The sequence below is a fragment of the Pelophylax lessonae genome (assembly GCF_965119305.1).
Source record: "Pelophylax lessonae genome assembly, chromosome: 4".
NCBI classification, from domain to species: domain Eukaryota; kingdom Metazoa; phylum Chordata; class Amphibia; order Anura; family Ranidae; genus Pelophylax; species Pelophylax lessonae.
The window spans coordinates 584,110,111-584,133,398 of record NC_138771.1 but is presented as its reverse complement, the minus strand read 5'-3'; the positions used below and the strand labels follow the sequence as shown (position 1 = coordinate 584,133,398).

General features: G+C 45.9%; 2 protein-coding genes across 2 annotated transcripts in view; both read left to right on the top strand.

Annotated features, from left to right (window-relative positions):
- LOC309554178 (uncharacterized protein) overlaps positions 1–17,158 on the top strand; it is a 61,692-nt gene extending 44,534 nt beyond the window's left edge. The window contains exons 6-7 of the mRNA XM_082255798.1: positions 16,916–16,999; positions 17,085–17,158. Of these exons, the coding sequence (XP_082111924.1) occupies positions 16,916–16,999; positions 17,085–17,114 (114 nt within the window). The 3' untranslated portion in view covers positions 17,115–17,158. The remainder of the gene's footprint in view (positions 1–16,915; positions 17,000–17,084) is intronic.
- Positions 17,159–17,941: 783 nt separating this feature from the next.
- LOC309552802 (adhesion G protein-coupled receptor E1-like) overlaps positions 17,942–23,288 on the top strand; it is a gene marked incomplete at its 3' end in the record, with an annotated part of 46,358 nt that continues 41,011 nt past the window's right edge. Inside the window, exon 1 of the mRNA XM_082253715.1 lies at positions 17,942–18,137. Coding sequence (XP_082109841.1) covers positions 17,969–18,137 — 169 coding nt within the window. The 5' untranslated portion in view covers positions 17,942–17,968. The remainder of the gene's footprint in view (positions 18,138–23,288) is intronic.

Here is a 23,288-nt window from a genome sequence, read left to right as displayed (position 1 = left end):
AGATTGACCTCGTCGAGCCTGGTACGCCGACTTGGCGAGGCTAGTCGCGGACGCTCCTTGGAGACTTCATCTCAGGGAGGATTTGCGGTCTCAGGGACCGATCTTCCATCTTGCTTTACAGTCGCTGGCTTAATGGCCTGGCCATTGAGACCCAGGTACTGAAGGAGAAGGGAGTGTCAGCTTCAGTTATTCCTACCTCCAGTTAAAGCAAGGAAAGCGACTTCCAGCACATGGAAGTCTTATATTGCATGGTGTGAATCTATTGGATTTCCCCCACAGACCTATTCGGTGACCCGAATTTTGGTCTGTCTGCAACAAGGGGTTGAGCAGAAACTATCCTTGAGCACGATCAAGGGTCAGGTTTTCGGCGTTAGCAATCTTCTTTCAAGAAACCTTTGGCTAATCATTCCTTGGTGCGGAATTTCATCCAGGGGGTGCGACATCTGGCTCCGCCAGTGTGCGCACCCTTACCGCCTGGTATCTTAATTTAGTGTGGTCGGTTCTTCAGAAACTTCTCTTTGAAGATATTAGGGAGATTCCCTTGCTTACATTCCCAGAAGGGGGCCTTCTTGGTGGCCATTACTTCTGTACGCAGGGTGTCAGAGCTGGCCGCATTATCCTGTCGTTCCCCAGATCTGGTGGTTCATAGGGATAAGGTGGTTCTTCTTCCGAATCCATCCTTCCTTCCTAAAGTGGTTTTCGTAAGACGGACTTACTTTTTGTGATCACGGATAGCCCTTGAAGGGGGTTGCCTGTGTCTGCCGCGACCATATCTACATGGATCAGTCAGACGGTGGTACAGGCTTATTCTATTAAGGGTCGGAATCCTCCGTTCCCTGTTAGGGCGCACTTCACTCGAGCGCTCAGTACTTCCTGGGCCTTTCGCCATCAGGCGTCAGTGGTCCAGGTATGTAAAGCGGCCACCTGGTCGTTGGTACATACCTTTACAAAATTTTATAAAATTGATGTGATGGCATCGGCGGATGCCTCATTTGGCCGCAAGGTTTTGCAGGCCGCAATTTGAGGAGACCGGTGGACTACCTCGGGGGTTTTTTTTTCTGTTTGAAAATTTTTTTTGTTGAGTCTCATCATTAAGGATGAGCATTGTAAACTTCTAGTTGGCACCGGTTGGGCCTTCTAGATTTGGATTTGATTTCCATTTTCCCACCCCTCATTTGTGATACTGCTCTGGGACTTCCCGAAGGTGCTGTATCACCGAGGACTACGTCTGTCAATGAGCGATAGAGAAAAATGGATTTTTGTAAAATCTTACCCTAAAATCCTTTTCTCTTAGCTCATTGACAGACGTAGTACCCACCCCTCTGTTTTTGAGTTGGGTTGGGTTAAATTCTCTAAGCACTGCTTTTGTGACATAACTGATTTGCTGTGGCGGAGAGAGAGAGGATATACCCTCGGGGACTGCCCCTGGGGTGTGGCCAGAGCATTTTTCATTTCCTGTCTAGTCCTACTCCTGTGGAGGCAACATAACCCGAAGGTGCTGTATCACCGAGGACTACGTCTGTCAATGAGCTAAGAGAAAAGGATTTTAATGGTAAGATTTTACAAAAATCCATTTATATATTTTTTTAGTTGGACTGTTTTACTGTTTTATCGTTTGTTTTAAATTTTCCGGCATTTCACCTTTTAGTAAATAACCCTGTTTACTTGTTTATTACTGAAAATTATTGTTATTTTTCTGGCTTCAGAAAATAAAGATACATGTTTTATTTTTTCTACAATCTTTATTGTCATCTTTGCTAGTAATATTGTTTCCAGCGTCAACAAAAAGGGTGACTGAAAAACATCTTAAGGCTCCGTTCACATGTAGGCGTTTTGGGGCGTTTTTGGGGAGTTTTTCTGCTCTAGGATCAGCTCTCAAAACGCCCAACAAGACAAATCCTATTCATTTCAATGGCCCCTGTTCACATCTGAGCGTTTTGACGCTGTGAGCAAAACGCCCAATGCTCAAAAAAGTACATGAGCTTCTTTTTGGGAAGATTACAGGCGTTTTCCATTGGTCTCTATTCAATCTAAAAACGCCTGCACAAAAAACACCTGTAAAAATCGCGGTAAAAATCGCGGGAAAAATCGCGGTAAAAACGTGCGAAAACGCTACGCTCAGGTGTGAATGTAGCCTTAAGGGACAGCATTTGTAAATATTTTTGTTAAATGAATAGAACGAGTAGAATGGCAATCGCCTACATAATGAGAATCGAATATTTAACTTGTGAATATGTAACCTGTGTGTATCTGGCTCTAATACTAGCCAGTGCCTCACCAGCCACTGACCTCACCACAACAGTCCTCTTAACAAATGATAATTCCATGCAGAAATAATGGACCCCAGTGATGTCCTATTAAGATAAATCACCAAAAGTTCCACCAGCGCTGTGTGTCACATCTGACCCACTCCCATCAAATCATGTTGCTCCCTTCACTAAATGATTTGGACCAGTGCACAAAGCAAGGTCCATAAAGACATGGATGAGCGAGTTTGGGTTGGAGGAACTTGACTGACTGTATGTGTAGCTGCTGTCTTTTAATTTTTGGAGGGGAGCGGAACTCCGCTTTAAGTAGCAAAGGGGGTTGTTAGTCAGTTTCAGCTGCTTTGGTGTTAATGAAATTAACAACTGGTGCACTAGATGGGCAACAATGAGATGACCTCCAAAACAGGAATGGTTTTACAGGTGGAGGCCTCTGACATTTTTTTCCCTACTCATCTTTTCTGAATGTTTTTTACTAGTTTTGCTTTTGGCTAGGGTCAGTGTCACTACTGGTACCATGATGCAATACCTGAACCCTATAGAGGTTGCACAGGCAGTCCAACTTCTCCAGGATGGCACATCAATATGTGCCATTGCCAATTGGTTTGCTGTGTCTCCCAGCACAGTCTCAAGAGCATGGTGGAGATTCCAAGAGACAGGCAATTACTCTAGGGGTAAATAACAAAACAAAACAAGGGAAAGGTATAACCAAAAAAGGGATAAGATAAATGGATATGGAAAAGTTTACCCACTCGCTCACAAGTGAACGGTACTCAAATGGCAAAACAGCATACTCAAAAAAAGGGGAATGGGATGACTAGAAAAAGAGGTGTCACCCCAAAGAAAGCGCCATATAATAGAGTAACAGGGGTATAACTTCACAAAATCGAGTCTCAAAAGAAAAAACAGAAAAAACTGCTGTCACCTAAAGAGCAATCCACATGCACACAAGAGTGGCCGAATCACAGAGGCACTAATAAATGGAACACAGGTCAAAAGTAACCCCACAGGGGCAAGGATTCAGACGAAGGTACACCACCCGGTGACAGTCCAAAAGAGGAGGAGAGTCAACACTCAGGTGGTACACGATCGTCTGAAGCAACACATCTAAGTAAATCGCATTAAGTGATCGGACACTAAATGTGGCATAGAAAGTGGTTCCAAATCAAATTCAAAAGGAACCAAAAATGGGGGGGCTCAACAGAGAGCAGTCACCCCACTCCAACTGGGTGGATGCAGGATGGCTGCGGACTGTTAAGGTCAGGAGCTAGACCAAACATGCAAGGATAGACGGTGCGGCCGGAAACATAAAGGCAATGGAACAAAAATTACCAAATTCAAAAAATAAAAAATGGAAAGTGGTAAATGACAAACCTGGGCACTAGAAATAGAACCTGATGTGCCTCAGGATAGAAAGCCACCAAGACCAGGCGCACGGTCAGGCGCACGGTCAATCAAGCATGAAGGGGATCAAAACCAACATGGAGGGATATGAACTCTCAGAAGGACCTGCACTCCGTGAGCAGAGGTCAGACTGCTGAGCTGCTAGCATTGATTAAATAAACAAAAAGTAACAACACTACATATTCCTAGAAGGTAGCACACATTGAAAGAGAGCAGGGATCAGCTTCATAACAGATCAATTTTGGCAAATGTGGATAGAAAATAAAGCAGTCTATTGAAACCACAGAGCTAAACAAACCCAGTAACACATGCGATGATAAATGCACCTGGATGGAACAGACAGAGGGGCTGAACCAAACAAATTAACACTGCTATCTCGGATAGTATCAATCCCAATGGAAGGAAAGAGGTACAACAGGCATATAAAACACCTAAATAAATAGAACAGTATGGTGTACACACATGGTAACATACTGTATTTTCTGGCGTATAAGACTACTTTTGAACCTCAAAAAAATCCCCCAAAAATGGGAGGTCGTCTTATACGCCGAGTATAATATCTCCAAGGTAACCTAAGTATAAGTATTACCGGTAGATCATGTAATAGGGGGGTCGTCTTATACGCCGGAAAATACGGTAATCATAAAGGTAGGTAGTGTAGCATCATGTCTTAATGTAGCAGCTCTCAGCGGGGATGTAAAAGTGAAATAAACAAACAAGTCTCTACACCGATCGGGATCGGCAGATGTATGCTAAGAATACAGCAATCATAGACAGGAGCCGGAGCCGGTGGAGGCTAATGCAAAGTTACTGAGGCAGATTGGGAGACTGAAAGGAGCCACAGTCAATCTTGTGCTGCTAGCATAAAGGACATGGATCCCAAATTAAAGGAAATAGAAATAGTACATCAACCAGGTGAGCCCCTGTAGCAGTGGAAAATAATTGAATGGGCAATGATGGTGCGTAGGTGGACTGCTGCTTTCCACGTGAGCTGGGGCTCTTCCATGTGGAGCTGAGTCATTGCATCCGATGTCTTTGAGGGTTTCCTGCTAGCCATGATGTTGCCACTCCGGCATGAGTGCTGTCTGATCTCCCTACCGTGACTGGGTCGGTCCCTGGATGTGACCACAGCGGGCTACTGTGAGCGGGGCAATGTTACAGATGGCTGTAAAATCATGAATCATCAAATGATGGAACAGATTGGGGACCCCCTACACGGGTGGCATGGGGTAACAGCAGGGTAAAAATGGTGACATATACGGAGAGATCTTCTCACAGGTGATTCTGAAGGTATCTGTTCAATAGACAGGGAAGGAAATATCCTTGAAGTGTAGTGTGCAACACATCCTATTGGTTCCACAGGAATGAGGAAAAACGGTCTCACATACACAGACTACAGCAAAGGAGGGCTGTGTGCTACCGTTGGAAGCGGCTAGCGCATAAGGACAAGCAACCTCGTAGTGTGTCCACATCAATAGCGTTCAGCTAGCCCAGCCTCATGTGTAGCAATAGCATATAAACCGCTCACAGTAGCCCGCTGTGGTCACATCCAGGGACCGACCCAGTCACGGTAGGGAGATCAGACAGCACTCATCCCGCAGGAGTGGCAACATCACGGCTAGCAGCAAACCCTCAAAGACATCGGATGCAATGACTCAGCTCCACATGGAAGAGCCCCAGCTCACGTGGAAAGCAGCAGTCCACCTACGCACCATCATTGCCCATTCAATTATTTTCCACTGCTACAGGGGCTCACCTGGTTGATGTACTATTTCTATTTCCTTTAATTTGGGATCCATGTCCTTTATGCTAGCAGCACAAGATTGACTGTGGCTCCTTTCAGTCTCCCAATCTGCCTCAGTAACTTTGCATTAGCCTCCACCGGCTCCGGCTCCTGTCTATGATTGCTGTATTCTTAGCATACATCTGCCGATCCCGATCGGTGTAGAGACTTGTTTGTTTATTTCACTTTTACATCCCCGCTGAGAGCTGCTACATTAAGACATGATGCTACACTGCCTACCTTTATGATTACCGTATGTTACCATGTGTGTACACCATGCTGTTCTATTTATTTAGGTGGTTTATATGCCTGTTGTACCTCTTTCCTTCCATTGGGATTGATATTATCCGAGATAGCAGTGTTAATTTGTTTGGTTCAGCCCCTCTGTCTGTTCCATCTCTGTGGTTTCAATAGACTGCTTTATTTTCTTTCCACATTTGCCACAATTGATCTGTTATGAAGCTGATCCCTGCTCTCTTTCAATGTGTGCTACCTTCTAGGAATATGTAGTGTTGTTACTTTTTGTTTATTTAATCAATGCTAGCAGCTCAGCAGTCTGACCTCTGCTCACGGAGTGCAGGTCCTTCTGAGAGTTCATATCCCTCCATGTTGGTTTTGATTCCCTTCATGCTTGATTGACGGTGCGCCCGGTCTTGGTGGCTTTCTATCCTGAGGCACATCAGGTTTTATTTCTAGTGCCCAGGTTTGTCATTTACCACTTTCCATTTTTTATGTAGCGGGCATCCTCACATTTACAATTGTTCATTAGTAGACTGTATAACATTTTGAAGGAACTCGGCTCCATCTAGTGGCCAAACTGCCACACTGCAGCTTGGTGGTTTTCATCAGAAGTTTCTAGTGGCCAAACTGCCACACTGCAGCTTGGTGATGTTCATCAGATACTACGATACCCACAATTCAGTGGGAACACCAGGGTGCATTGCTTCACCGCACAGCCTTTTGGGGGAAGCTTTATAAAGGAAGGGAGGAGCCAGGCTCTCTCTCTTGTCTCCTGACACAACAGCTAGAAGGAAGCAAGTGCTGTGGGCTGATGCTGCGGACTAGGCCTGAAGCCTGAGCCTGAAGTGAAGGAGTGGAAGCATTTCATCTGCAGTAAAGGAGCCTTCCCAGAGAACCCATTGATGCTCTGCAGAGACTGGTGTTGCCCACATCTAACCACAAGCGCGGCTGGTGACAGAAATCGGAGGTGGAGAGCTCGGGAAGAAAGAGGCCGTTTGGTGAGCAGGGCACATGCCCAAATCTGTTTCTCGCTTGGAAGAAAGTAACTTTAGCCGGTGCTAACTACACTTCAGATAGTACGCAGTACACTCAGCGGCCTAGTGCACCTTCCAGGAGACTAAGCATTTAAACACAAGTACATAAGGTGTCAGGGGCCTATATATGCACCACTAAGAAGATTAATACGCCCAATTACGCAGTAACATTGCGGGTGATTGTAACCTTTTTTTTTCTCACCCCTTTTGACTATATATCCTTACTTTTGGATTACAAATAGCTTGTGCACCAACGATTGCTAGCGAAGATTCCAAACCAAAAGGAAGGAACTGTGTATGGGATTCAAATAGGTTCTGCCTACCTGATACAAGAGACTAGACGTGTGTAAAGTATAGCCTGAATTGGGTAAAAGAAAGCCTATGAGTTATCTTTTAGTTGCATAAGTATACAAAAATAGCTATCTTAATCATATTGTTTATTATTGTGTCAATAACTTTATCTTTCTTAGTTGACTCTTGTGATGTCTTTTGGAGTCAACTTGTACTTTAACTCTCAGTAAAGCTACTTTGGTTAAGCAAAAGTCTGTGTGTTGCACCTTGTGTCACCCAGAGGGACTGCGGCTGGAGAAAGGTAACAAGTTATTATTACTTATTGGGGTGATATATCCTGAACTGTGTTCTCCTGTAGCCATTTGGTATTATAGTCCCATTTCGTGTCAGTTGTGCCTAGGGAGGGTTCGAGCCAATTTCAGGGGTTGGAAGGCAGGACGTAGACCCAATAATCTAATCAGCAGCTCCTGCGGGGGTGGTGCTACACGTGGGGGCTCGTCCGGGATTATCTACGGTCCTGCAACAGTTCCCTCTCAGTGATAAAATCGCTGTTCGCACAGAAATGGACCCTGCCGCTGCAGCCCGGTGGTGCAGAGAAGAAAATGTCCTTATCGGCCATGGTCTGGTGATTGGAATCAAGGGAGAGAACTGGACAGAGGAACAACTACTCTCAGTTCTGAGAACATATTCCAAGGACAGGAAACTTTGGGTGATGGACATGAGGACAGATACCACCAATCAACACACCTACGCATTGTGTGAATGGAAGAAGGGGGTCCCAGATCACTTCAAGGGCACCAGCATAAAAACTATAGATCAAGTAGAGTTATTCCTGATACATCCAGAAGGTGAAGAGGAAGACCCTATACCCACTACTACAGGGGGACTGAGCACAGAAGAAAGTGCCAAAAAGGAGGGATTCAGTGCACCACCTTTGACTACCCTTAGCTCAGAACTATGCGCTGTCCTGGGGGAAATAGTAGCCAAATGTAACAAGGATCCTCCAAACTATCTGATGGCTGGATACAGGAAGCTCAGGACTTTTTCTGGGAAGCAACCTGTACCCTCAGTGGAAGATGGATTCGAGGAGTGGCTAGATAACGCTACTCAGGCCTTGGAGGAGTGGGAGATACCAGAACAGCATAAGAAGCAGCGAATCACAGAGAGTTTGAAGGGGCCTGCATTGGAGGCCGTACGCAACCTCAAGCTAAGCAAGAAGGATTGTACTGCACAAGACTATCTGGATATTCTACAAGATGTGTTTGGCCGGACAGAAAAGGTTACTGAACTTCTTTACCAACTGGAGCACTGTTACCAGAAGGAAGGAGAAAAACTGTCTGAATTCATCGGGCGTTTGGATAGGATCATACATCAGATTCTGTTAAAAAAAGGGTTGGATCCCCGGAAGGTGGATGAGACTCGAGCACAACAGGTGCTGAGGGGAGCTCAACCTCTAGACCCTATTGCTATACTGTTGCGAACTCGCCAGGACGGTGGCATCCTGGAGTACCCTGATCTGATCAGGATGGTCCGGGAAGAAGAGGTCATGTTGGATAACAAAAGGAAGAGCCAAGAACGGGAAACAACCGCCCGAGTTAGAGTGATAAGTGCGGAAGAAGGCGACTCACAAGTTGAGCTCTTAAAGACTCAGGTGTCACAGCTAATAGAAATGGTATCCATCCTGAACAGTCAGGCATCTGCTCTATCTAATAGAAACACAGAAGAGAAGCCTGCTAAACACCCTAGTTCCAGTGTTGAACCAGAACAGAAACCTAGGAGGCCGATAACCTGTTTCAATTGTGGAGGGGTAGGGCATGTCAGAGGAGTATGTCCCAGTCCAGAGGAGGCTGCCTTCAAACACCGCAAGCCGGCGGAAAACTTCAGAGGGCTCCGGTGAAGGAGTCAACCGGGCGCCCAACAGTTTTAATGGACTCCAAGAGATCCCTTAAATTTAAGAGCCACAGTCAGGGAGTAAGGCCCTCTTTAAATGCCTCTCATTCCACGACTTGGGCCGATAAGAGGTGGGAAATCAATGCACACCAGGCCCAGGAGGAGATGAGGCCCGGTAGAAACTCAAAAAGGAAAGGAGTACGGGTGCAGGTAGCTGAGCCCGGCAGAAGGGCTACTCCAAAAGAATTTCCTGTCAAGCTAGTGGGGCCTTCCCCTGTAGTCTCAATCCAAGTGGAAGGAATTTATACAAAGGCTTTACTGGACACAGGAGCCCAGGTGACTCTCCTGTATAGGGATTTCTACGATAGACACCTCAAACATCTGCCCCTGCAGAGGCTGGAAGACCTGGAGATATGGGGTATTGGAACACAAAGTTTTCCCTATGACGGGTATTTGCCAATCAAATTAACTTTTGACCCCTCCTTGGCCGGCAAAGCTGAAACCTTCGATACTTTAGCAGTGGTATGCCCTCGCCCACCAGGGGCCAATAAGAGTTCCCTCATTATAGGGACCAACACTGACCTAGTCAGGCGATTGCTGACACAACTAGTCCAGGGACAGGATGCCCCAACTCTGAAAGTTCATCCCATGTTAAGGCAGGCCTATCAACGTCTAGGTCTGGAACAGAAGGCCCCTGCCGAAGGAGTTGGAAAGATCTGGAAGCTGGATAAAACAGAGAAGGTGTTGCAGCCGGGAGAGGTGACCTGCTTGAGGGCTTCTGTCAAGCTCACTTGGAAGCAGCCAGGCCCTTTCATGGTTCTTGAATCAGGCCCATCAGAGGCACAGAAAGGGATAGAAGTGATCCCCGAAGTGATCCCATTGAAGGCATTACAGAAAAGTCATGGGAAGGTTTTGGTGAGTGTCAGAAATACTGCTACTACTCCGGTGAAGGTGCCGGCCAGGGTGCTGTTGGGCCAGGTGAACCCGGCCACCCCAGTTGCCCCATCAGATTTGAAGAGGGAAGACGGGGGCGAAATCACCATAGAGGAGCTCTGCTCTGGAAATACGGCCCTCCCACCGGAATGGAAGAAGAGAGCCAGGGCCCAACTGATTCGATGGGAAGAAATATTCTCTAGAGATGAATTCGATGTGGGGTGTGCAAAGAGTGCCACCCATAATATCCGCCTACATGAAGATAAACCCTTTCGGGAGAGAGTCCGACGGGTTCCCTTGGGTGACTTAGAAGATCTACGGGAGCAGTTGGGGGAACTCAAGAGAACAGGGATTATTCGAGAATCCAGGAGCCCGTACGCTTCTCCAATAGTGGTAGTCCGGAAGAAAACTGGGTCCCTGAGGCTCTGTATCGACTACCGAACACTGAACAGAAGGACTATTCCAGACCAGTATACCACCCCCCGGATTGAAGACGCTTTACAAAGTTTGTCAGGGGCCAAGTGGTTCAGTGTGATGGACTTGAAGAGCGGATACTACCAGATCCCCATGAACCCTGAGGATAGGGAGAAGACAGCCTTCATCACCCCCGTGGGGTTCTTTGAGTTTAACCGCATGCCTCAAGGGTTGTCAGGAGCCCCAGCCACCTTCCAAAGACTGATGGAGAGAACTGTTGGAGATATGAACCTGATAGAGGTACTGGTATACTTGGATGATATTATTGTGTTCGGCAGAACCCTAGAAGAGCATGAAGAGAGGTTGGAAAAGGTCCTAAAGAGGTTATATGAAGAAGGCCTGAAACTTTCTCCGGAGAAGTGCCAGTTTTACCAGTCCTCGGTCCATTACCTGGGTCACATTGTGTCTGCAGAAGGAGTGTCCACCGACCCAGAGAAGCTGGATGCTGTTACTTCCTGGCCGAGGCCCACAAATGTGACTGAGCTCCGATCATTCCTGGGTTTCTGCTCCTATTACAGGAGATTTGTGGAAGGGTTTGCCAAAATTGCCCGACCCCTCAATGAATTACTCAGAACCGAAGGGGAAGATGATGTTCCAGAACTAGTCAAACCAGTGAAACCCGCCATGGGGCCTAGAAAGCCCAAGGAATCTATTCAGGATCAGTGGACCTCGAAATGTGAGGAAGCCTTCATTCAGTTGAAGAAGAGCCTGACCACTGCCCCTGTGTTGGCCTACGCAGACCCCTCAAAACCCTACGAACTACATGTCGATGCCAGCAGAGATGGGCTAGGTGGGGTGTTGTACCAGGAGCATGACGGTCACCTGCGGCCCGTTGCTTATGTGAGCAGAAGTCTGATACCTTCCGAGAGGAATTACCCCACACACAAGCTGGAATTCCTGGCCTTGAAGTGGGCTGTAGTAGACAAACTGAAAGATTACTTATATGGAGCAGAATTCATAGTCAAAACGGATAATAATCCACTTACCTACCTGCTGACCACTGCCAAACTGGATGCTACAGGACATAGGTGGTTAGCCGCTCTCTCTAGCTTTATGTTCAGTTTAAAATACCGACCAGGTGTTGGGAATAGGGATGCAGACGCCCTCTCCAGAAGGTCTCATGCCCCCAACGATCCTACTGAAGAATGGGCTCACTTGACCTCAGAGGGAGTGCGCGCCCTATGTCAGGGAACGGAATTTCGATCCAGTGGAGGAGCAAGAGCCGAAGAGATTGGGGTCTCAGCTGCTGGAGTACCCAGGTGTTATTGCAGGGTGACCCAGGTTGAAGAAGGTTTGCCTAGGCTATCGAAAGGGGACTTGAGGAAGGAGCAGTTAAAAGACCCTTTGGGGAAACTTTTGCTGAAGGCCATAGAGACTCAGCGCCCTGAGCTGCTTCTAACAGACTCCCCTCGGGAAGCCCGATTGTTGCATAAAGAATGGGACCGGCTACAGATACGCCAAGGGGTGGTCTACCGAAGGGGCCCCTCTGATGATCTGGAAGAGAAGTGGCAACTGTTCCTACCAGCTAAATTCAGGGATGGAGTCTTGGCTGCTCTCCATGACAATCATGGTCATCTGGGGCCTGAAAGGACTTTCCAACTTGTGAGAGACAGGTTTTACTGGCCCTGTATGCGGGGTGAAGTTGAAGGATACTGTCGTTCTTGTGCTCGCTGCATCCAGAGGAAAACGTTGCCACGTCAAGCAGCCCCAATGGGCCATCTGCAAAGTCAGGGGCCTATGGAACTGGTGTGCATTGATTTCCTTTGCCTGGAGCCTGACTTGAGTGGTCAAGGGAATGTCCTTGTGGTAACAGATCATTTCACCAGATACGCCCAGGCGTTTCCAACAAAAGACCAGAAAGCCACAACAGTGGCCAAAGTATTAGTGGAAAAGTTCTTTGTGCACTATGGTTTACCGCAACGCCTCCATTCAGATCAGGGAAGAGACTTTGAAAGCCGGCTGATTAAGAAGTTGCTAGACTTGTTAGGCATCCAAAAGACTAGGACTACTCCCTACCACCCACAAGGGGATGCTCAGCCTGAACGGTTTAACCGGACTCTTTTGAACATGTTGGGGACCCTGAGCTCGGAAAAGAAACAGCACTGGAGTAAACATGTAGCTGCCATCGTACATGCCTACAATAGTACTGTCAGTGATGTTACAGGATACTCCCCATACCGATTAATGTTCGGGCGGGAGGCTCGGCTGCCAGTGGACTTGGCTTTCGGCATATCACCTGATCACACCTCAGCAGCATCTCACAAGGGGTATGTGGACCGGTTGAGGAAGAGCCTAAAAACGGCCTACGAAAAAGCCCAAGTCTCATCTGATCAACGGGGGCTGAGAAATAAAAGAAACTTTGACCTGAAAGTTAGGATCCAGGATTTGCAGCCAGGGGATAAAGTGTTGTTGAGGAACTTGGGTATCCCTGGGAAACACAAGTTGGCTGACCGTTGGAAATCCCAGCCCTATGTCATCTGTAAGCAGCTGCCAAACCTTCCTGTGTATCAGATTAGGCCGGAAGGGAGAGTGGGCCCACTGAAGACTTGGCATAGGAACCACCTATTACCTCTCTCAGAAGCAGTTCGCCTACCTCCTGACCCAGTCTCACATGAAGTCCCTTCAACGTCTCAAGGGCACAGGCCAGTTACCAGATCTCAAACAGCATTTCCAGATGTGAGGGATGGAGATTCTCCAATTGAAGATCTGGAAGATGAAGAGGAGGTACCTGATTGGATGTGGTCATCTCAGTTACCAGAACCCACGACTGCGTACCTGTCTTCATCCGAACTGGTTGAAAGAGGAACCCTTCGGGCAGAAGCTCCTGAATTTGTGCCTTTCCACATGCTTACAGAAGAAGTAGCTGATGGTGAAGATCCTGAGGAGGAGGTTGCACCTTTCTCTGAAGAAGAATTAACTGCTTCTGAAACCCCAGAGTCCAATGCGTTGGGACTAGAGGAGGAAGCTCTTGAAGAATCCCCAAGAGCGGCTGGTTCCAGCACTTCTAAGATTGTGACTCCCAAAGAACAGAGGGAAAGAAGAGTCATTCACCCACCCAAAAGACTAACTTACGACCAATTGGGGAAATGCTCGGAAGAAGCTGTCCTTACTTCTAAGAGAACTCTTGATCAGCCTAGTTCTTCCACTGCAGATTTAGTGGAGGACAACCCTAGCTCACCCCCAGGCACATCTGTACAAGCCACTCAAGTGTCGGGGGTTTGTGAACAGAACCACCTTCTCTCCCCCAACAATTGGTGGGAGGTTCCGCTGTCGGCCCTGTGTTTTAATGTGCAGTTGTTGGGTTTGAACTCTGCTTCTGATAAGGGACATGGTTTACCGTTGTGCATGAGTTAATTGTTTTTTTTTTCAACGTATGTGACGGGATACATGCTGTCGTTAACTTTGGGGACCAAAGTTTCTAAAGTGGGGGGAGTGTGTAGCGGGCATCCTCACATTTACAATTGTTCATTAGTAGACTGTATAACATTTTGAAGGAACTCGGCTCCATCTAGTGGCCAAACTGCCACACTGCAGCTTGGTGGTTTTCATCAGAAGTTTCTAGTGGCCAAACTGCCACACTGCAGCTTGGTGATGTTCATCAGATACTACGATACCCACAATTCAGTGGGAACACCAGGGTGCATTGCTTCACCGCACAGCCTTTTGGGGGAAGCTTTATAAAGGAAGGGAGGAGCCAGGCTCTCTCTCTTGTCTCCTGACACAACAGCTAGAAGGAAGCAAGTGCTGTGGGCTGATGCTGCGGACTAGGCCTGAAGCCTGAGCCTGAAGTGAAGGAGTGGAAGCATTTCATCTGCAGTAAAGGAGCCTTCCCAGAGAACCCATTGATGCTCTGCAGAGACTGGTGTTGCCCACATCTAACCACAAGCGCGGCTGGTGACAGAAATCGGAGGTGGAGAGCTCGGGAAGAAAGAGGCCGTTTGGTGAGCAGGGCACATGCCCAAATCTGTTTCTCGCTTGGAAGAAAGTAACTTTAGCCGGTGCTAACTACACTTCAGATAGTACGCAGTACACTCAGCGGCCTAGTGCACCTTCCAGGAGACTAAGCATTTAAACACAAGTACATAAGGTGTCAGGGGCCTATATATGCACCACTAAGAAGATTAATACGCCCAATTACGCAGTAACATTGCGGGTGATTGTAACCTTTTTTTTTCTCACCCCTTTTGACTATATATCCTTACTTTTGGATTACAAATAGCTTGTGCACCAACGATTGCTAGCGAAGATTCCAAACCAAAAGGAAGGAACTGTGTATGGGATTCAAATAGGTTCTGCCTACCTGATACAAGAGACTAGACGTGTGTAAAGTATAGCCTGAATTGGGTAAAAGAAAGCCTATGAGTTATCTTTTAGTTGCATAAGTATACAAAAATAGCTATCTTAATCATATTGTTTATTATTGTGTCAATAACTTTATCTTTCTTAGTTGACTCTTGTGATGTCTTTTGGAGTCAACTTGTACTTTAACTCTCAGTAAAGCTACTTTGGTTAAGCAAAAGTCTGTGTGTTGCACCTTGTGTCACCCAGAGGGACTGCGGCTGGAGAAAGGTAACAAGTTATTATTACTTATTGGGGTGATATATCCTGAACTGTGTTCTCCTGTAGCCATTTGGTATTATAGTCCCATTTCGTGTCAGTTGTGCCTAGGGAGGGTTCGAGCCAATTTCAGGGGTTGGAAGGCAGGACGTAGACCCAATAATCTAATCAGCAGCTCCTGCGGGGGTGGTGCTACATTTATTTTTTGAATTTGGTAATTTTTTTTCCATTGCCTTTATGTTTCCGGCCGCACCGTCTATCCTTGCATGTTTGGTCTAGCTCCTGACCTTAACAGTCCGCAGCCATCCTGCATCCACCCAGTTGGAGCGGGGTGACTGCTCTCTGTTGAGCCCCCCCATTTTTGGTTCCTTTTGAATTTGATTTGGAACCACTTTCTATGCCACATTTAGTGTCTGATCACTTAATGCGATTTACTTAGATGTGTTGCTTCAGACGATCGTGTACCACCTGAGTGTTGACTCTCCTCCTCTTTTGGACTGTCACCGGGTGGTGTACCTTCGTCTGAATCCTTGCCCCTGTGGAGTTACTTTTGACCTGTGTTCCATTTATTAGTGCCTCTGTGATTCGGCCACTCTTGTGTGCATGTGGATTGCTCTTTAGGTGACAGCAGTCCACCTACAATATCTGTGTTTGTCCTTTGTTTTTAATTAACCACGTGGTTCATTTTTAGGGGTGAGGTGGAAGGTGTTGTGCCTCTATTTTACAACGTTACAGTGTGTTCTGCTTTTTGTATTTAATAAAATTTATCATTTTTCCATTAGCAGTGGTTCCGTTGCTTTTTCTTTTGAGACTCGATTTTGTGAAGTTATACCCCTGTTACTCTATTATATGGCGCTTTCTTTGGGGTGACACCTCTTTTTCTAGTCATCCCATTCCCCTTTTTTTGAATTACTCTAGGGGGGCTGGACAGGGCCGTGGAGGGTGCTTAGCCCATCAGCAGGACCGGTATCTGCTCCTTTGTGCAAGGAGGAACAGGATGAACACTGCCAGAGCCCTACAAAATTACCTCCAGCAGGCCACTGGTGTAAATGTCTCTGACCAAACAGTCAGAAACTGACTTCATGAGGGTGGCCTGAGGGCCCAACGTCCTCTAGTGGGTCCTGTGCTCACTGCCGGGTACTGTGGAGCTTGATTGGCATTTGCCATTGAACACCAGAATTGGCAGGTCACCAGAATGAGTGCCCTGTGCTTTTCACATATGGGAGCAGGTTCACCCTGAGCACATGTGACAGACGTGAAAGAGTCTAGAGAAGACATGGAGAATGTTATGTTGCCTGTAACATCGTTCAGCATGACCGGTTGGATGTGGGTCAGTGATGGTTTCGGGAGGCATATCCATGGAGGGACACAGACCTCTACAGGCTAGACAATGGCACCCTGACTGACATTGGGTATCGGGATTAAATCCCAGGACCTATTGTAAGACCCTATGCTGGTGCAGTGGGTCCTGGGTTTCTCCTGGTGCGTGACAATGCCTGGCCATTGAATGGCCCCCATGCTCGACTGACATAAATCCAATAGTATACCTCTGGGACATTATGTTTTGGTCCATCTGACGCCACCAGGTTGCACCTCAATCTGTTCAGGAGTTTAGTGATGTCCTGGTCTAGATCTGGGAGGAAATACCCCAGGACACCATCCATTGTCTCATTAGGAGCATGCGCCGATATTGTCAGGCATGCATACAAGCACATGGGGACCATACAAACTACTGAGTACCATTTTGAGTTGCTGCAATGAAAATTCAGCAAAATGGACTAGCCTGCTGCATCATTTTTTCTGTTTGATTTTCGGAGTGTCTTTGAATTCAGCCCTCTGTAGGTTGATCATTTTCATTTCGATCAAACAATGTGGCATCCTTTCGTTCCTAACACATTACCCAGTCCATATCAGTATAGATATCCAGCATGATATTTTTCCTCAATGAGATCTGATGTGTTTTCAAAGTGTTCCTTTCATTTTTTGAGCAGTGTATATAGTTCAGATTTGCATGCACCATGATGTCCATTTCTTTGTTACTACAGGGCACTTTGTGCGACTTACTGATGCTGAATGCGAAGCTTCACAAACAATATTGTCAAAATGGAAAATTCCCGTATTCTATGGAGGTAAAAAAAAAAAACATTTATACCCTCATCCCTTCTTAGTTCAGTAAGTAGGTGTCATATGCATTGTCTATGTTGTTTACAATAGAAAAGTGACCTTATGGAAAATTTTAACTAACTGGATCTACCATGAGATAAAGAAAAACCAGAGCAGATCAACTTATGGTAGTGTTCTACTCTGCGCTTCCAAGAACATAGAATTATGGTAAGCATAGATAATAGGGATCAGGAGACATAATGATTCAGCATGTTTACTGCTACACATAGAGAAATTTTGGAAATCAGGATAACGCTTTCATTAGGTATTTGCAGCACAGAAGAAGGCCATCTAACCTTTAAAAGCGACTTGTTTGCTTAAAAAAATATATATATTAAGTCCCAGGCTGTCAGATGCCTGTATTCCCACCACACGCTGTGGTTGCATCTGCCAGCCATACCTCAGTAGTGGCCGGTGGGAGGAACCATTTGAGGAACAGGCACCTGACACGTCTTGATATGTGTCTTGTGCAAAAGGCTTTAGGGCTTGAAAACAGTGGAGTCCAAACTTGGCACCTGCCAAAAGGTAAGCATTCAGAGTCTCCTATTGCGAGAGCCATTTTTCAGATTTGTCTTTGAAAGTGAGGGGAGATGCTTGAAGCCCTCATTTGCAAAATCTAGGCCTGATAGACAACTGACCTTTTTTCCTGCATAAAAAAACGCTACCATAACAGGAACTGGAAAATACCCCATCCTCTGTGGAACATGTACAGTAGACCCAGTTTCACCTATTGATGTTATGAGCTGGCTAGGACAAATGCCCTCAGTTGTTCTATTAGCTTAAGATATCCAGATTATTTTCTAAAACCTGCACTGATCTTCTCACTGAAGCAACATTTTATGATGAAAAGTAGGAAAGCAGTGGGACTTTTTCATGTAACCTAGAGATTTAACTCCGTGTTTCTTTCACCAACCCTTTGTCTTTTATTTTTATAGATGGTAGCCTATGAGTTATCTGAAATGCTCCGCTATACTTACCTGGCTGGTTTCACCAAATCAGAGCTACGTTCAGCTATAACCTCCATAGTGGAGACTGTTGAGACTTTACTGTTGTTAACATTCTTAAGAGATCCCCAAAACAAAAACATAACAACTCCTGAACTAGGTGAGTGTACAGGTACATTGGCTTTTAACCACTTTACCACCGGAGGATTTTGCTGTCTTACGTCCAGGCCACTTTTTGCGATTCGGCACTGTGCGACTTTAACTGACAATTGCGCAGTCATGCAACGCCGTGCCCAAACGAAATTTACGTCCTTTTTTTCCCCACAAACAGAGCTTTCTTTTAGTGGTATTTGATCACCTGTGCAATTTTTAGTTTTTGCGCTATAAACAAAAAAAGAGCGATAATTTTGAAAAAATAACAATATTTTTCACATTTTTTTATATGAAATCCCCCCCCCCCCCAAAAAAAAAATGTAAAAATCAAAATGTTTTATCATTTTAGGCCAATTTGTTTTCTGCTACATATTTTTGGTAAAAAAAATCGCAATAAGCGTATTTTGATTGGTTTGCGTAAAAGTTATTGCGTTTACTAACTAAGGAAATGATTTCTGTTATTTTTGGTGTTTTTTTTTTAACGAGTAATGGCGGCGATCTGCGATTTTTTTTTGCAGGACTGCGACATTGCGGCGGACAGATCGGACCCTTGACTGACATTTTTGACACTTTTGGGGGTACCAGTGACATTACTACAGTAATCAGTGCTATACATATGCACTGTTACTGTAAAAATGACACTGGCAGGGAAGGGGTTAATTTTTATCTGTGATCAAGGGGTTAATGTATGCCTGGTGCTTACTAACGTGTGTGGGGGGAGGTGACTGAGTGACACAGGGACAGATCGCAGGTTCAGCTATGCTGAACCCTGCAATCTGACCCTGCCTGTCACTTAGGAGATCCGCCCGCTTTATTTACACAAGCGGGCGGATCTCCACACTCGATTCCTCGACGATCGGGGAAGAGCAGCGGTGATCACTGCCGCTCCTCCCCTGGCCCGACTCCCGCTGTAACTGAATACAGCGGGAGTGAGCCTCCGGCGGCGAATGTCTGAGAGGGGAATGTCTGGTGACGTAGGTCTACGTCGCCAGACGATAACGAGCCACTTTGCCGCAGTACAGTCAATGTGACTGGTCGGCAAGTGGTTAAAGGTGAACTGCAGGCAAACAGCTAGATAAACAATTGACAAAACATATAGGAGAGCTCTATTATTTGATAAAGGATTTGTATTTCTAACCATCCAGTCCTAAGGTTTACACAGCCCTACCAGACCGTGCAGCTAGATTGATGACCTTACTTTTTTGTTCTGTAGGTATGCAATACAACTTGGTCACCTCCCTGCCCTCAACCTGTGATTGAATAGTGAAGGAATAAGAACCAACAAACAAACTCATCCCGAGCTCTGCCTCTCTCATTCAGTGACAGTGCTCAAGTGGCGGCGGCAGCACCCAGGGCAACAGTCTTGGATGTGGGGCAAGTGTCCTGGAATGCAGAGCTAGCAACGTCCCTGCCCCTGAGTCTAAGGGGGAGTCTGCAGTGACATGATCTGCAGCATGTAGAGGAGTAGGACCACTTAGCTCTGCACAGCATCCCAAGTAGCCTGGGGGGGGGGGGCACCACTGAAATATGGGGTGGGATGCTAGATCTGGCCATGCCCTCAGCTCACTCTTCTGTCTTCTTCTCTCAGCTTTCTCCTTGCCAACACACTTACATGCAGCAGAGTCTGATTGCTTTAGAGTTCTGTCCTTACCTCTCCCTGCCTAAATACTGGCGTACAGTGAATAATAGCCTCATTGGAGAACAGGTGAGCAATCAGGGGACTTTTAGAACCTTGATGTCTCATGAAAGAAAACCTCTCACCAAACAAAGACATCACATGGGGACTTTAAAAAAGAATGATACACCCAAGCACTTAAAATTCCCCCAAATTAGTTTTGAGCCCCCCATCCCCAGATAAACAAACGTAAATACAAGCATTGGGGCCACCTATGAAGATTGGGTTACAAATGTTACATATCACTGGGCAGTGAGAGCAGTATTTCTAAACCCATTATTTATGGTTAACTCTAAACTGATGACATGTAGGGGCTTGTAAAGTGTCGCCTATGGAAAATATACGGCACCAAATTTTGTTGCAGCTTTATTGGTGCAGGCGACATTAAGACTTGACATGGTGGGTATCTGTTTACTTGGAGCAATCTCATTTTTTTTTTTTTTTTGACCAAACAGCTGAGAAATATATTGTTTTTATGTGCCCCAACATTAGCTTTAGTATATTTTTTAATGAAATTTTGCTTTGAATAAACCATTGCACTTATATCGTGTGACATAAAAAAAAAAAAAAAAAACTGGAACCCCCACTATTCTATTCTCTAGGGTGACTGCTTTCAGAAAATATATATATATGTAGCAATATTTCCAGGCCTTGGGCCTGAGGTGGGTCTGCCATTGTTACACTTCCAACACATTTAAAGAGGAAGTAAACCCTCCTCGGGAAGTTGTACCTATAGGTAAGCCTATATTAAGGCTTACCTATAGGTACTGTAAATATCTCCTAAACATGTACCGTTTAGGAGATATTTACCTTTAATGCAGCCAGTGACGTCACTGGCGCATGCGCTCTGAAGGAACGGCTGATCGTGCCGTTCCTTCAGAGCCCCGTGCCGTGACCGTCGGCTCCCGCGCGCGTGCGCGGGAGTGACGTCACCGCGGCTCCGGCCAATCAGATGGCCGGATGCCGCGATCCCGGAAGACGGGCGACAGAACATGTCGCTCGTCATACAGGTGAGTGAGCGGCACGGCGGGGGCTCGTTCTAAGGTAAGTATTGCATAATGAGCTAATATGCGATGCATACTAGCTCATTATGTGTTTCTCTTGCAGGATGTAAAAAAAAAAAAAAAATTTTAAACGGGTTTACAACCTCTTTAAGTTGTAAACCCAGGTGTGAGAACTAAGACATTGACCATTCCGGCATCTTTGGTTTGTTTTGTTTATTGTATATTGGGGATGGGAGAAGGGAATGAGTGGGATATTCCTCTGGCTCTTCTAGGCTTAACTGTAACAATGTACTAAAAAATGCCGTTGGCGCTGTCTTAACGCCAGCTGAATGCCGGCCAACGCTTCCTGGCACTTAAAGATACTGACTTGCTGAATAGTGCTAGAACTTCGACTTTAACTTTTGTTTGTTAACTCAGAAGATCTAGGACTGTAGAAGACTTGACTCCTGACACTCGATTTAGCTCAAAAGTCACTGAACAGCTCCCTCCAGCCCTTCACTGGCTGAGGTAGCTCCTTGTCACTGCCTGTGCTGCTGCAACTCCTAACTCTGTACACTGCACACTGTACACTGACTCTTCAGGGCCCAACCACTGGTGCCCCCTTTACACTTCAGGGTCCTCTGACTAGGTACCCCCTCTAACACTTCAGGGTCCTCTGACTAGGCACCCCCTTTACAGATAGCTGACTCCTGGATCCCTGGGACCTTCACTGGAGTGGTCCCCTCTACACTAGGCAGACCCCCAGGGGCAGTTCACAGTACTTACAACCTTGGAAGGCTTTCTTGGAACTGAACCCCTCTTCCTCCACTGGTCCTCGGCACACCGGATCCCCTCTGCAGCTCAACTCAGCACTCTCTGGATTCCCTGGCTGCCACCCGAGACACCCAATCCTTCTGACAGGAGGAGAGACAGCCGTACTCTCCCTCCTAGGACTCTGCTTCCCACCAAAGATGCTGCGTCATGCGTTCCCTCCAAACTTATACCCACTCCCAGAATCCTCTGCGGCAGAATCTGCCTTCTGGGGTAGATACAGGCCTGAGTGTTTATCTGATTGGGTTTCCTCCACTGCCCAATGAGGATCCTCTCATGGAGCCAGTGAGGAGACTCCCCTCTCAGCAGACACACCTGGGAGACATGACAGCCAGCTGAAATCATGGCCCTGCTGTTAGGCAGCCAAAGCCCACTATACTTTTACCTAGCACCTACCTGTAGGGTGCTACATATATTTTTTTTATTTTTTGGGGGGTTTTCGTAATCTCCGGGCCTAAAATTATTTTTTTTAAACACGTGTGCTAAAATATGCAAAAATGGCTCTGGTGGTGAAAGGGTTCAAGAGTAACTTCAGTCCTGTTTAAAAAAATGGAACTTGGAAATGGGAAAAAATAGTGTTGTCACCCTCCAACAGAAAGTATTACTGGCAGATCATCAAGTGAAAATTTTAAAGGAAAAAAGCCTGAAAAAAAAAACTAATGCGGCCACCACATCTAAGCATTCGTAAGCAACAATATATACAATTCTAGTTTTGGGCCCATTTACACTATACTGCATTGTGGTAATTCATGCACAGCTAAGTGCTTTATTGCCCATTGCAGGGCACTGCATTACTGCAAACCATTTATTTTGAATGAGCCCCCACTTTTCACTTGCATTGTAGTGCCGTGCACTGTAGTACAGAATTGTGTTCACAATATATTGAATTGCTAATGAAGAATATACAGTATTTTTTTAATGTGTCTAAATTACTCTTTATATTTTTTCTTGACTTTCTTTAACAGTAAGTGGCACCCACTTATTATAGGCTGTCCTATATTCGTTAATTGGTTCCTTGTGTTTGTTGAGGGTAAAATACTGATCATGGGTTTGAGGGTGAATTTTCTGTAATTTTCGATTATAATATACAGTGGAAAAAAGTAGTACACAAACACTGGGCTCATTTAAGACAGGACCAACACTTAACCTCAGTTTTACCTGATTGTACTTTTATTTACAGAAAAGCCCCGGCTCTTAGGGACAGAATAGCAAGAAGTGTAGTGCCCCCCCCCCCACCCCCCGAAACACACCAGCAGAATAGTCACCTTTTTAGAAGCCGTTGGTTTTTATAGCTGTGGTAGGTGTTGGGCATATGTTACAGTTAGGAACAATACACAGAGAAAAAGGGAATTTGAAGTAGTCACTACTAAAAGGAAGAACAAGATCAAAGATTTTATTACTTGTACACAGAGCGGTTATCTATGTATTGCAATGTCCTTGTGGCCTACAGTATATAGGCCATATGTCTCGATCATTAAGTGTTCATATTAGGGAGCAACTTTGCAGTATTAAAAAGGTCATTCAGTATATAAACACTTTGACACCCATCATGCTAGGGACCCCACTTTAACACAGTTTTGGGGAATAGAAAAAAAATAAAAAACATTGGTGGGGTGGTAATTAGAAGAGGCAATCTATCTTCTATCTAGAGACAATCTATCTTCATTAA